Source organism: Choloepus didactylus, chromosome 13, assembly GCF_015220235.1.
Source record: "Choloepus didactylus isolate mChoDid1 chromosome 13, mChoDid1.pri, whole genome shotgun sequence".
In the NCBI taxonomy this organism is placed as follows: Eukaryota; Metazoa; Chordata; class Mammalia; order Pilosa; family Megalonychidae; genus Choloepus; species Choloepus didactylus.
In genome coordinates, this window is record NC_051319.1 from 5,907,258 (window position 1) to 5,923,019 (window position 15,762).

The 15,762-nt window shown below is 37.3% G+C and overlaps 1 protein-coding gene across 1 annotated transcript in view; it reads right to left on the reverse strand.

Annotated features, from left to right (window-relative positions):
- Nucleotides 1-219: 219 nt before the first annotated feature.
- CCDC125 (coiled-coil domain containing 125) overlaps nucleotides 220-15,762 on the reverse strand; it is a 41,619-nt gene continuing 26,076 nt past the window's right edge. The window contains exons 8-12 of the mRNA XM_037801511.1: nucleotides 10,330-10,448; nucleotides 8,162-8,269; nucleotides 6,762-6,936; nucleotides 1,756-1,886; nucleotides 220-930 (exon numbers count right to left, since the gene is read on the reverse strand). Of these exons, the coding sequence (XP_037657439.1) occupies nucleotides 604-930; nucleotides 1,756-1,886; nucleotides 6,762-6,936; nucleotides 8,162-8,269; nucleotides 10,330-10,448 (860 nt within the window). The 3' untranslated portion in view covers nucleotides 220-603. The remainder of the gene's footprint in view (nucleotides 931-1,755; nucleotides 1,887-6,761; nucleotides 6,937-8,161; nucleotides 8,270-10,329; nucleotides 10,449-15,762) is intronic.

Genomic DNA, 15,762 nt, shown 5'->3' on the forward strand with positions numbered 1-15,762 from the left:
GAATCAAGACATTAATCAGAATGGTCTGATTGACAGACCTCTGTGCAGAACTGACTACAAAATGTCACCACTCTAACAAAACAGAAAGCATATGAATGAAGCCAGCAATGACTGAAGAAACTTCTGCTAAAGTCCCAACATAACTTTTCTTATTGAAGTTAACTTGAGGAAATTATTTTTAAATTTTATATGGCAAATGAAAAGTCCGAGAAAGGCAAATAAACAAGATAAGTGTATTTCAAAACTCAACATTCAGTCACTCCTAGGCATTGTTACTTAGAGCAATAATTTACACTGTTATATTGTTTCTTTAGACAACCTAAAATCCCTATAGTTGATCCAAAGTTTTCCCAAAAAATCACTTTTTTCCTGGTTTTACACTGTTGTCAAACTAAAAAATTCATAAAATATATTAATGTAATTTATAAAGTCAACACAATGCTAGTAAATTTCTTATAAAAAATATTTCTGTAAAGTTTGATTATTTAAGCTGCTGCCCCAAATTTACAAATACCTGGAAAATATACAACTTTTCTTGATGTAGCAACAGTTACACAATCCTTTTTTAAAGTCTCTTGATATAAACAGCTCTCAGTTCTAATTTCAACTGGCTTGTCTTCCAAACATGATACCTGATGGCAAAGAACAGGACTTTTTCAGAGTTCCTGTACAGTTTTTATCTGTTTCAGGGTGCTGGATTGAACAAGTGCAGCCCACAGAATTAAAAATTTGGACTTTTGAATATACAGGATCATGCAAAACAGAGAATTCTGAAGTTTTATGGCAGGAGTCTTTGAGTAGAAAATAATTATCTTCCATGGGAATTTTTTCTTTATTCTGTTTTGAGGCAGTGTCTTTGTCTTCCAGTGCCCGAGCAAGCATGTAACTAACTTTTCTTTGATGAGCCAGAGCTTCTTCTTTATCATTCAGCTATATGTAGAGAAATTAAAATTAGTCCATCTATCACAGAATATATAGCTATATTAAGTTTTACAGTATTTTGTCAAAACATTCAATCCTTAAAATGTCAAGTCAATATGAATAAATTAAATAGGTGTGCACTGATTCCCAAGCATTTTACTGCATGTGATTAACGAATTTTTTTTCAAAGAAAGAACAAAAGTCAATGTTCCTTCTATTGAAAATCTTATAAATCACTTGAGGAGAAAGAAAAAATATATGTATAGTTTAATATGCGTGTATATATATATAAAAATCAACATATACTTACCTCTAAAAGAACACTGAAGTTGTTATTTATATACAAGATTGTTTATATGCAAATAACCAACACTCTAGAATTAAATATGTTGCTATAACATGAGTCTTAGTTTAATCATCTATGAAATGGGGATAACAGGACTGATTTCAGGGTTGTAATGATTATAGGATATAATGTGTGAGGAAGTACCTTGAAAACCTGAATGCCTGAATAAACAGAAGGTCTTGTCATGAACCTTATAAAAACATGTCTTTTGTTTATAAGACCTTATAAACTAAGTTCTTATAAAAGATGTCTTATGTACATATAAACATAGACAACAGCTGGCTAGAGGTGGGGCTTTAAACTTGGACAGGAAGACCATGGATGGGAGAAGTGGGAAGAGCATTCAGGGAGTTGAATCCTGAAGATGAAAAACATGGGGAGGATAGTACTCAACTGGGAAAAAGGCATGAGAGTCAAGTAGAGGGTGGAATTAATAGGAAGCAAATAGGTTAGCTTAAGCATAACCTCTGACGAAAGCAGATACTAACCAAATCTATTAGCATCTTAAAGACTTCTTGAGGATTATCCTGGTCTTCAGTCTTCTTAGAACTGTTTTCTGAAGGGAGCATACCCAACAGTTTCTGTCCTAAACTCTTCTTATTCCCCTGTGATGGAAAACCTAAAGTGGAACATTCAAATCCAGCTGAGACATAAGAATACACAGTGTAGTGGAAGTAGCATAGACTTTTTTTTTTTTTTTATATTATATATTGATAAAATTTTAATCCAGCAAGAAGACATGACAATTGTAAACATATATACAACTCACAACAGAGCCAAAAATATGAAGCAAAAATTGAAAGAATTGAAGAGAGGAATAGATTTTTCTACAATAATAGTTGGAGACTTCAATATGCCATTTTCAGTAATTGAAAGATCAATAAAGAAATAGAGGACTTATATAATATTATTAACCAATTAGACCTAATGGACAAGTATAGAACACACCACCAACAGAATATACAATTCTTCTCAAGTTTAATGCAGCATTTTCCAGGATAGACCAAATATTAGGCCACAAATCAAATCTTAATAAGTTTTAAAATATTGAAATCATACAATGCATCCGTTCATACCACAATGGAATATTGCTAGAAATCCAGAAGAAAAACTAGAAAACTGAAAAATATAAGGCAATTAACAACACACTATTAAATAACCAATAGGCCAAAGAAGTCATACCACAATGGAATATTGCTAGAAATCCAGAAAAGAAGAAAAACTAGAAAACTGAAAAATATAAGGCAATTAACAACACACTATTAAATAACCAATAGGCCAAAGAAGAAATCACAAGAAAAATTAGGAAATATCTTTTTTTTTTTTTTTTTTTTTGCATTTGCTCCACTTGGAAATGTGGTATCCATTTTATTTTATTTATTTTTTTAATCATCATTTTATTGAGATATATTCACATACCACGCAGTCATACAAAACAAATTGTACTTTCGATTGTTTACAGTACCATTACATAGTTGTACATTCATCACCTAAATCAATCCCTGACACCTTCATTAGCACACACACAAAAATAACAAGAATAATAATTAGAGTGAAAAAGAGCAATTGAAGTAAAAAAGAACACTGGGTACCTTTGTCTGTTTGTTTGCTTCCCCTACTTTTCTACACATCCATCCATAAACTAGACAAAGTGGAGTTTGGTCCTTATGGCATTCCCAATCCCACTGTCACCCCTCATAAGCTACATTTTTATACAACTGTCTTCGAGATTCATGGGTTCTGGGTTGTAGTTTAATAGTTTCAGGTATCCACCACCAGCTACCCCAATTCTTTAGAACCTAAAAAAGGTTGTCTAAAGTGTGCGTAAGAGTGCCCACCAGAGTGATCTCTCGGCTCGTTTTGGAATCTCTCTGCCACTGAAGCTTATTTCATTTCCTTTCACATCCCCCTTTTGGTCAAGAAGATGTTCTCCATCCCACGATGCCGGGTCTACATTCCTCCCCGGGAGTCATATTCCACATTGCCAGGGAGATTCACTTCCCTGGGTGTCTGATCCCACGTAGGGGGGAGGGCAGTGATTTCACCTTTCAAGTTGGCTTAGCCAGAGAGAGAGGGCCACATCTGAGCAACAAAGAGGCATTCAGGAGGAGACTCTTAGGCACAAATACAGGGAGGCCTAGCCTCTCCTTTGCAGCAACCGTCTTCCCAAGGGTAAAACTTATGGTAGAGGGCTCAAGCCATCAAACCACCAGTCCCCTATGTCTGTGGTCATGTTAGCAACCATGGAGGTGGGGTAGGCGAATACCCCTGCATTCTCCACAGGCTCCTCAAGGGGGCACTACATCTTTTTTTTTTTTTTTCCTTGTTTGTCTTTTTTCTTTTTTCTTTTTTTTTTAACTTTCCCTTCTTTTTTAAATCAACTGTATGAAAAAAAAAGTTAAAAAGAAAACAAACATACAATAAAAGAACATTTCAAAGAGACCATAACAAGGGAGTAAGAAAAAGACAACTAACCTAAGATAACTGCTTAACTTCCAACATGTTCCTACTTTACCCCAAGAAAGTTACATAATATAGCAACATTTCTGTGAACTTGCTCCTACTATATCCATCAGAAATTAACAGACCATAGTCATTCCTGGGCATCCCCAGAACGTTAAATAGCTTATCTGTTCTTCTTGGATTATTGTTCCCCCAGCATAGACTTTTGAGTCCTGACAGCAAACACAGGGAGGGCCACCATGTGAGGAAAAACTGAGCACTGCCCTGCCTCATTTGCACAGCTGCTGCTCAACTCCAGCTGATGGCTGCCAAGCAAGAATCTGATCTGTGTTACTAGATCATCACAGTCTTCAAGACAGCCAGAAATCCAGATTTTTACATGAAATCTCCCAGTTTTAAAGGGCAGACACAAATCCATATTATTGAAAACATTATGCAGAGCTAGCAAAACATTTCTGCAGGCCATGAGACCTCTGAACTACTGCTTTAGAGCCAGAAAGGCCTGGATTCGAATCCTCATTTAGTCACTTAATAGCTATATAAGTTACTTAAATTCTCTTGAGTTTTATTTTCCTAAACTTTAAAATTAGAGTAATGTTATCTACTCTTCAGTGTTACTGGGACATTAAATAGTTTAACACAGTTGTGAAAACACCCAAGTTCTGGCATAACACTACATACCCTGAAACATGTACACTGATGTACTTCTTCATCCATAGAAATGATGCAGTTTGTATTAGAAGGTAGAAAATTTGTAGATTCATACAAAGGAAATTTCAAGAATGCTATGTAAATGGTCTCCCCCTAAGGGGAAACTGGGAGCAGATACGGGACACTTCTTTCCACCCAATCCTGCCACACCACAGTGACTATAGCTCAGAACACCCTGACTGGTGAGAAACTGGCAAAACAAAAAAGCCAGGCAAGTTGACACATTCATCAGTGTTGATGAGCGGATACATCTATGTCTATTATTCAGTCCAAAAAAAAGAGAAAAGAAATGTGCTTATAAACTACCTTTCAGAACTTGTCAAACCAAGAAGAAAAGTTAATACCCTGTGTTAACCAAACATAAGAAAACCACACCTGCTCAGATTATTGAAATATAATCCTAAAATGAATCAAAGTCTTGACACTAAGAAACTCCGAAAGAGCTACAGAAACTTACATGAAAAAAAAAAGCTCTGCAGAGATGAACTGATTTTTTTAAAGACAACTTCCAGTCTGTATTCAGTGCCTTACTGAAATAAAGATTGGGAGCTTTAACTCCTAGAATCCTATTTTCTTTGGAAAAACTGCTGAGGTCTGTCAACAACTAAGAAAGACAGGAATTCTGGGATAAAAAATGAGCACTTACTGAAGGGTTGAAATGAATGTGAATCTACCTCTTTAAGAAAAAACCCAGCTTTGTCTACATAGCACTATCCTTGTGACTGACTGCTGTACAGACTTGGAGGCCTTCATGCAGGTGACAGACTGTGATAAGCTTTCATAAGAACCTGGCTTTCCCCTCCTGTTCCTCTTTCCCATCATCACCCCATTAAAAAAAAAAGCAAATAAAATGTAGTTTCTAAAGGGATCTGTCTTCAATTAACTACACAGAACACCAGGTCTGTTCTCAGAGAATGCCTTTTAAAATATTGCCAATCCAACTCCTATCAAGGACCTAGCTCTAGAGATAAGCTTGAGGATGGTCACCTACATACACACACACACACACACACACACACACACACACACACACACACACACACTGTCCATGGTAATCCTAGATTATCTTACTGTTTTCAGCCAATTCCTAAAAGGCTAATAAATACATGGGTCATGTTAGCTTATTTCCCTGGCAAAAATACCTACCCTGAGTCAGAATTAAAGATTAAAGGTCAGCTTTTGTCAAGGGATGTTACAAAGAAATAGGCCACATAAAAATTGATTTTATACTTATAAATTATTAGGGACTTAGCCATTACATTACTCAGTGACCTCATAAGTCTCACATCAGAAAGTGCTTGTAGAATTTAATGTCAGGACAAGTGTGCAATACCTTTTTGAGCATGAGAGTTGTGAGACATGTGCCCTCACTTCAACCTAATGAACACTAAATATATAGCTTTAATGACCTGCTTTTAGCTGCTTTCATAGTTCTGATTTACTACTTGTATTTTTATTATCCCACCATTTCGGGAAGGAGGTAGGGTAAAGTTTAGTTGATAAAGCTAATATTCATGATAGATGACCCATATACTATTACTAATATATATACTATTTGAAAGTACATATTTCAAGCCAAATAGGTATCTGCTATCAAAGGCTTCGTTTTTAATATTATAAGATGCTTATTAGGCCTGAAGTTCATCTGAATGTAAAATATACTGGAATCAGAATTATGGCTTTGACATATATGAAAATATTCAGATATACAGTCATCTCAGAATTTTAATACTAAAACATTTCAACTCACTATAAAATTCACTCTACTTCTTGAATAATAAATGGTTTCAAACTAATTTAATTGGCATTGTTTAATTCTATATATTGATAAAATTGATACTATTTATGGAAACAAATTGCTAAAGCATAAAGAATTTCTAAAGAATATATTATTTATATTGGAAGATCTACTTCAACTGTAATTTTATTCTCTCACACCATTTTTATATTTTGTTTACAACTAATACAATAATACTCAAAAATGGCCTTGAATGTTTGATAGACTTGTGAACCAAAAACTAAACTCAAACTTATAGTTAATTTTTTTCTGCTAAACATGATCTTTTAGTGAGACAGAGTATCTATCTAAAAAAAGAGATATGTTATGGTTTCATTGATCCCAGTAGCTTATTCTGCGTTTGTAAATGACCTCCTTTTTTCCATAGTTGCTACATTTTTAAATCACAACTATGTGAAATTTTAATTAAATTCTGCCACATTGGGTTAACCCTGCCCAACTTAAATCAATATAATTACTTTTTATTATAATGTATAATGACTAAAATTAAACCTGATTATTGCCATTATAAATCATAGTTACCATCCTCTTTAAGATGCTTCCAATTTATTCGTTTTGTTGCTTTTTTACACATTTTATCCATTTGTGTCAGTTTTAGTGCTTGGTCATTTTTCCTCATTAATTGTTGCTCAAATGCAATTCTGAATGCATCTGCCATTATGTAAGCTTCTTCTTTACTCTTCCGCAAGAGTTCCAGCTGTTTTTGAAAGAATGTTTAGGAGGTATCAGAGGCAAAACCAGAACAATTCTTGCTTAAATGTAAGTCAGATTTGCAAATGCAGTCTCCCTGCTTCTGGGCTCTCTCAAGGCCTAGCACAGGTCTATTGCCTGAATTTGATCTATTTCATCTGCTTAGACTAATTAGTACTTGCTGGTTCTTTTCTGCAGTAGCAGCCCACTTGGAACTGCATCACCAGCAATTTTCTTTGTGGTACCTGTCAACTCCTGGCTAATCCAAATTTTGTATCTCATTACTCTAGGCCAGCCCTGCGCGTGTCTTCCCCAAATCCCTTAAACAAGGGTCCAAAACAAAGGAAGGTAGGATGCCAAAGGCTTCATTTCAATTTTGCCTTGGCCATTCTAACAATACCACCTAAAATTCTGTATTTGCGAATACAACCTTGCAAATACCTCCTCTAGTTGACCCTGACTCTGATCTATGCAATTTTCTGCTTATAACCAGACATTTTTCTTAATAAATTGCTTATGTTTTGCTGTTAGCTTTTCTATATACTCTGAAAACTTAAAATCCCATACCTTTGGTAAAACATTTTAGAATTATATTCCATGTACCGTTTTTGTAATTCAAACCTAATTATAATGACAGCTACTATTTGCTCAAATGCCTGATATGTGCATGGCACTGTGCTTAGCATTCTATGTATGTTTCTTCTATTTCTAACAACCCTCTAAGGTTGTCTTTACCCTCTGTTTAATATATGAGAAAACTGAGAGTTATCCTGTCCAAAGCCACATAGCTAGTAAATAATAGAAATAAGATTTAAATCTAGGTCTGTCTGGTACAAAGCTTTCTTCCATTACACTTTGCTGCTTTCCTAATAGGTTCTATGTGCATCTCAATCTGTGTTGCCAATCCTAGCAATTTTAAGAAGCATGACTACATCTTTTCCTCAATTACATAGTACTTTTAGTTCCATGTATAGATGCAAGAAATAGGAATTTAGGAAATATTAACTACAAATTTTGGTAAACTACTTTATATAGCTTCAATATTATGCCAAATACTATCTGTATTTTAGAACCATGTAAACAAAATCCAGTTTATAAGTCATATAAAACTAGGCATTAATTCCATAGCCAATGACTACTAAAGTGAAGTTAATTATTACAATTATTTCCATTTATTTTACTACTAACAGAGAAATAAAACCGAGACTTCTGCTGTTTTGATAATACAATACCTCTTGTTTGAGCTGAAGCAGCAGTTTCCGAGTGGATGCTGCCATTTTGGCACAGGAACAGGGGCTCCCTCCAGGACCATGACAAAGGCAGGCTCCAAGGACTGCAAGCTTTAAATCCAAAGCATTAGTCCCATCATAAATGTCACACTGCTTTAGCTGCCCACACACCCACATACATTACTATCAAGCCTGTGAGCCAAAGAAACTGGAAAGGAAAAAAATAGAAGAATGAAAGCGGGAGCTAGGATTTCAGGATCCAGGTGAAAATCATTCACAAAATAGGAAAGAGTCGTATTACTTGGAACAAAAATATAAAGAAATTCTATCTTCCTTTTGGCTCCTAAAACCATTAGCCCTGCCACCAGGCCCCTGTAGTTAGGAAACTTCATCCATGTGTGGGTTTCCTGTGACTGTGCTTTTTTTCTGATGCCAAACTCCTGCCAGTCCCCTCCAGCGAAAGCTGCATGCTCAGAAATGGTGAGTTTGTTTTTTTTAATTTAAAATTTTAAAAATATATATACTCTGTAATCATGTTATGTATTCTTAGATATTGGTTGGCTCATCCACTGTTCTGGAATTACCTGTGGCCCTTATTGCTCAAAAGCTGACTATGGATCACAATAAAGAAAAGAGTCAACAGTCCACACAGGTCCCTCCTAGTTGACCACTGTAACTAAAAGAAAAGTAAGAATTTTACTTTTTTTTTTTTCAGTCCATTTTGGCCACTAACCAAAAGTTACTTTCCCACCATATTCCAATAACTGCCAATTTAATGGGGGCAGCTATTTTAATGGAGCTTACTATAAAATTATTGTCTAAGCTTCCTGTTGCTGTAAATTTCATATAGTTGGGCTGATTTAGTGCAAAGGCTATTTCAGAAAATTCTCACATCAAAGATAATTGTGAAGCACATAGCTTTTGATTGACTTGAGTGTACAAATGGTGGATCTGTGGCAAATATGCATTTTCCCTTTTTACTTTCCCACTGCTGATAACTGCTCCTTGCGAAAGATGCCAAAAGCATTTAACACCTGGGAGTGCCAATATAATCTGCGAGGCTTCTGCAGGCTCTCTGTATCTTAATTCTACTTCCTTACCTTAGCGTTTCTTCATCAACAGGATCAGGGTGCTTGTTCCTGCTTGGCCTAAGGTTAAGGCTGGCCCTATACCCTACTCAAGTGATGGTAAAGCACCTTTTTTCTGAACTCTCTCTCAAGTGAGTTTCTTTTGTTTTTCCTTCTTGCTATTTACATGAAGTTTTCTACCCATGGCAGTAGAGCATAGTGATTAAAGTATAGACTTTAAACCCAGGCCACCTGGGTATGAATCCCAGTTCCACCACTTAGTAGCTGTGTGACTTTGGGGAACTTACTTAACCTCTCTGTGCCTTGTCACCTCATTTGTAAAATAGGGATTATAATAATACCTACCTCATGGGTTAGTTGTGAGGATTAAATGTGTTATATGTAAAACATTTAGAACAATGTCTGGGGGTGCTAAGGACTATGTAAGTGTTTGTTATTATTAACTGCCCTTTTGGAAGTTCTATTCAGTGAGTGAGTGCTGTTCCTTCTCAGTCGTTTGTCAGCATCTTACTTCTTTGGGTCCCAGAACTCTTTTTCCCTATTAGTCAAACTTCTACATTGTAAGGCATTTAACTCCTCCACAAGCAGTTAGCAATGCATGAGCAGATCTTGGTTCTGAATCTGGTTCAGCCACAGATTGAGCATGTCACTTTGGGAAAGTTACTTAATCTAGCTGAGCCTAAGTTTCCTCCTCTCTTAAATGGAGATAACAATACCTGCTTTGCAGCCCACAGAAAACTATTATGAAGATTAGATAAAATAATGTGTGTGTAAATACTCTGAAACTGTAGGTCCCTACCCAGGGTACGAAACACTGCTAGTGTAGCTTCTGCTAGAAGTGTAAAAAGAAGAAATAAAAGGACACTAGGTAATCAGTACATCCCAAGAATGTCATGCATGAAGGCCAAGGAACCAGCAAGACTGAAAGAACTGACCTGGGCGTGACACTTGGGCCTCTCTCACTGTGTCTCAAATTACTAAGTATGCTGCTACCCTAGAAAATGTACCAAAAGAACAATGAGGGGAAAGAAAAGGAAAGTAGAAAATTTCCCTGCTGTTCAACTTTCATACACATTTACCTACCTCAAGACCTGAAATCTCTGTAAAGCAGCTACTTTTACTGTGGCACATGTTTTCCAGAGCCATCTTCTGCTGTTTCATATCAAGCATTGCAAGGGCCTCCAAATACTGTTCATTCAAAACTAGGAAGAACATATAAAAAGAAGTTATGAGGTCTAACACCAGCCTCACCTAATCTAGTTACACCAACAAATACTCATTTCTTATAGGCGATACATATGCAACAGACATTACCAACAACATCTGGCCCTATCTAGAAATCTATCTGATAGAATAGTGGGTATCAAGTGAGAGAATACATGTTAATACCAGATAAGAAGTTATTTTTAATGTTGAAGTCTCTTAACTTTGCAACCTTAGTCCAATCCTCATTTGCTCTTAGAAAATATGTTGAGTTTTCAAAAAGGGAATGGGAACATACAAAGGGAAATTATTCAGAGGCTTTGTGGATAGTGAGACACCTGGATGTTGAGATCTCATATTTTGTATTAATGTGAAACATATCAGCTTTCCAAACTCGATCACATTTTTTTCTATTAGTTAAGAGTTTTCACAGGAGTCCCTCAAACTAAACATTTAGAAGTGTCCTGCTGTCTACTGGAGAACAGAAAACAGTAACCTTTTCCCTTTTCTTACATGTTGGACTGGTAAGAGGAAGGGGTTTTTGGTTATGAGCAGCTTCTGTCCTGAACAGAGGCTCTGGAATTAACTTAGCACAGGAGAAATCTCCACCTGCTCAAAGTACTGGTTTTGAACATCTGGCAAGATGGCGGACTGGTGAGCTGTATGTTTTAGTTACTCCTCCAGGAAAGTAGGTAGAAAGCCAGGAACTGCGTGGACTGGACACCACAGAGCAATCTGACTTTGGGCATACTTCATACAACACTCATGAAAACGTGGAACTGCTGAGATCACCGAAATCTGTAAGTTTTGCGGCCAGGGGACCCGCACCCCTCCCTGCCAGGCTGAGTCCCGTGGGAGGAGGGGCTGTCAGCTCCAGGAAGGAGAAGGGAGAACTGCAGTGGCAGCCCTTATCAGAAACTCATTCTACTGATCCAAACTCCAACCGTAGGTAGACTGAGACCAGACACCAGAGAATCTGAGAGCAGCCAGCCTAGCAGAGAGGAGACAGGCATAGAAAAAAACAACAGGAAAAACTCCAAAATAAAAGCGGAGGATTTTTGGAGTTCTGGTGAACATAGAAAGGGGAAGGGCAGAGCTCACGCCCTGAGGCTCATATGCAAATCCTGAAGAAAAGCTGATCTCTCTGCCCTGTGGACCTTTCCTTAGTGGCCCTAATCGCTTTGTCTCTTAGCATTTCAATAACCCATTAGATCTCTGAGGAGGGCCCTTTTTTTTAATCCTTTTTTCTTTTTCTAAAACAATTACTCTAAGAAGCCCAATACAGAAAGACTTGCAATTTGGGCAGGTCAAGACAAGAGCAGAACTAAGAGAGCTCTGAGACAAAAGGCAATAATCCAGTGGCTGAAAAAATTCACTAAACACCACAACTTCCCAAGAAAAGGGGGGTGTCTGCTCACAGCCATCATCCTGGTGGACAGGAAACACTCCTGCCCGTCGCCAGCCCCATAGCCCAGAGCTGCCCCAGACAACCCAGTGTGACGGAAGGGCTTCAAATAACAGGCACACACCACAAAACTGGGTGTGGACATTAGCCTTCCCTGCAACGTCAGCTGATTGTCCCAGAGTTGGGAAGGTGGAGCAGTGTGAATTAACAAAGCCCCATTCAGCCATCATTTCAGCAGACTGGGAGCCTCCCTACACAGCCCAGAGCCCAGAACTGCCCTGGGGGGATGGCACTCACCTGTGAAATAGCACAGTCATCCCTCAACAGAGGACCCAGGGTGAACAGCCTGGAAGAGGGGCCCACTTGCAAGTCTCAGGAGCCATATGCCAATACCAAGGACTTCTGGGTCAGTGGCAGAGACAAACTGTGGCAGGACTGAACTGAAGGATTAGACTATTGCAGCAGCTTTAAAACTCTAGGATCACCAGGGAGATTTGATTGTTAGAGCCACCACCCCCCCGACTGCCCAGAAACACGCCCCATATATAGGGCAGGCAACACCAACTACACATGCAAGCTTGGTACACCAATTGGACCCCACAAGACTCACTCCCCCACTCACCAAAAAGGCTAAGCAGGGGAGAACTGGCTTGTGGAGAACAGGTGGCTCGTGGACGCCACCTGCTGGTTAGTTAGAGAAAGTGTACTCCACGAAGCTGTAGATCTGATAAATTAGAGATAAGGACTTCAATTGGTCTACATATCCTAAAAGAATCCTATCAAGTTCAGCAAATGCCAAGAGGCCAAAAACAACAGAAAATTATAAAGCATATGAAAAAACCAGACGATATGGATAACCCAAGCCCAAGCACCCAATTCAAAACATCAGAAGAGACACAGCACCTAGAGCAGCTACTCAAAGAACTAAAGATGAACAGTGAGACCATAGTATGCGATACAAAGGATATCAAGAAGACCCTAGAAGAGCATAAAGAAGACATTGCAAGACTAAATAAAAAAATGGATGATCTTATGGAAATTAAAGAAACTGTTGACCAAATTAAAAAGATTCTGGACACTCATAGTACAAGACTAGAGGAAGTTGAAAAATGAATCAGTGACCTCGAAGATGACAGAATGGAAAATGAAAGCATAAAAAAGAATGGGGAAAAAAATTGAAAAAATCAAAATGGACCTCAGGGATATGATAGATAATATGAAACGTCCGAATATAAGACTCATTGGTGTTCCAGAAGGGGAAGAAAAGGGTAAAGGTCTAGGAAGAGTATTCAAAGAAATTGTTGGGGAAAACTTCCCAAATCTTCTAAACAACATAAATACACAAATCATAAATGCTCAGCGAACTCCAAATAGAATAAATCCAAATAAACCAACTCCGAGACATATTCTGATCACACTGTCAAACACGGAAGAGAAGGAGCAAGTTCTGAAAGCAGCAAGAGAAAAGCAATTCACCACATACAAAGGAAACAGCATAAGACTAAGTAGCGACTACTCAGCAGCCACCATGGAGGCGAGAAGGCAGTGGCACGATATATTTAAAATTCTGAGTGAGAAAAATTTCCAGCCAAGAATACTTTATCCAGCAAAGCTCTCCTTCAAATTTGAGGGAGAGCTTAAATTTTTCACAGACAAAGAAATGCTGAGAGAATTTGCTAACAAGAGACCTGCCCTACTGGAGATACTAAAGGGAGCCCTACAGACAGAAAAACAAAGAAAGGACAGAGAGACATGGAGAAAGGTTCAGTACTAAAGAGATTCAGTATGGGTACAATAAAGGATATTAATAGAGAGAGGGGAAAAATATGACAAACATAAACCAAAGGATAAGATGGCTGATTCAAGAAATGCCTTCACGGTTATAACATTGAATGTAAATGGATTAAACTCCCCAATTAAAAGATATAGATTCGCAGAATGGATCAAAAAAAGTGAACCATCAATATGTTGCATACAAGAGACTCATCTTAGACACAGGGACACAAAGAAACTGAAAGTGAAAGGATGGAAAAAAATATTTCATGCAAGCTACAGCCAAAAGAAAGCAGGTGTAGCAATATTAATCTCAGATAAAATAGACTTTAAATGCAGGGATGTTTTGAGAGACAAGGAAGGCCACTACATACTAATAAAAGGGGCAATTCAACAAGAAGAAATAACAATCGTAAATGTCTATGCACCCAATCAAGGTGCCACAAAATACATGAGAGAAACACTGGCAAAACTAAAGGAAGCAATTGATGTTTCCACAATAATTGTGGGAGACTTCAACACATCACTCTCTCCTATAGATAGATCAACCAGACAGAAGACCCATAAGGAAATTGAAAACCTAAACAATCTGATAAATGAATTAGATTTAATAGACATATACAGGACATTACACCCCAAATCACCAGGATACACATACTTTTCTAGTGCTCACGGAACTTTCTCCAGAATAGATCATATGCTGGGACATAAAACAAGCCTCAATAAATTTAAAAAGATTGAAATTATTCAAAGCACATTCTCTGACCACAATGGAATACAATTAGAAGTCAATAACCATCAGAGACTTAGAAAATTCACAAATACCTGGAGGTTAAACAACACACTCCTAAACAATCAGTGGGTTAAAGAAGAAATAGCAAGAGAAATTGCTAAATATACAGAGACGAATGAAAATGAGAACACAACATACCAAAACCTATGGGATGCAGCAAAAGCAGTGCTAAGGGGGAAATTTATAGCACTAAACGCATATATTAAAAAGGAAGAAAGAGCCAAAATCAAAGAACTAATGGATCAACTGAAGAAGCTAGAAAATGAACAGCAAACCAATCCTAAACCAAATACAAGAAAAGAAATAACAAGGATTAAAGCAGAAATAAATGACATAGAGAACAAAAAAACAATAGAGAGGATAAATATCACCAAAAGTTGGTTCTTTGAGAAGATCAACAAGATTGACAAGCCCCTAGCTAGACTGACAAAATCAAAAAGAGAGAAGACCCATATAAACAAAATAATGAATGAAAAAGGTGACATAACTGCAGATCCTGAAGAAATTAAAAAAATTACAAGAGGATACTATGAACAACTGTATGGCAACAAACTGGATAATGTAGAGGAAATGGACAATTTCCTGGAAACATATGAACAACCTAGACTGACCAGAGAAGAAATAGAAGACCTCAACCAACCCATCACAAGCAAAGAGATCCAGTCAGTCATCTAAAATCTTCCCACAAATAAATGCCCAGGGCCAGATGGCTTCACAGGGGAATTCTACCAAACTTTCCAGAAAGAACTGACACCAATCTTACTCAAACTCTTTCAAAACATTGAAGAAAATGGAACACTACCTAACTCATTTTATGAAGCTAACATCAATCTAATACCAAAACCAGGCAAAGATGCTACAAAAAAGGAAAACTACCGGCCAATCTCCCTAATGAATATAGATGCAAAAATCCTCAACAAAATACTTGCAAATCGAATCCAAAGACACATTAAAAAAATCATACACCATGACCAAGTGGGGTTCATTCCAGGCATGCAAGGATGGTTCAACATAAGAAAATCAATCAATGTATTACAACACATTAACAAGTCAAAAGGGAAAAATCAATTGATCATCTCAATAGATGCTGAAAAAGCATTTGACAAAATCCAACATCCCTTTTTGATAAAAACACTTCAAAAGGTAGGAATTGAAGGAAACTTCCTCAACATGATAAAGAGCATATATGAAAAACCCACAGCCAGCATAGTACTCAATGGTGAGAGACTGAAAGCCTTCCCTCTAAGATCAGGAACAAGACAAGGATGCCCGCTGTCACCACTGTTATTCAACATTGTGCTGGAAGTGCTAGCCAGGGCAATCTGGCAAGACAAAGAAATAA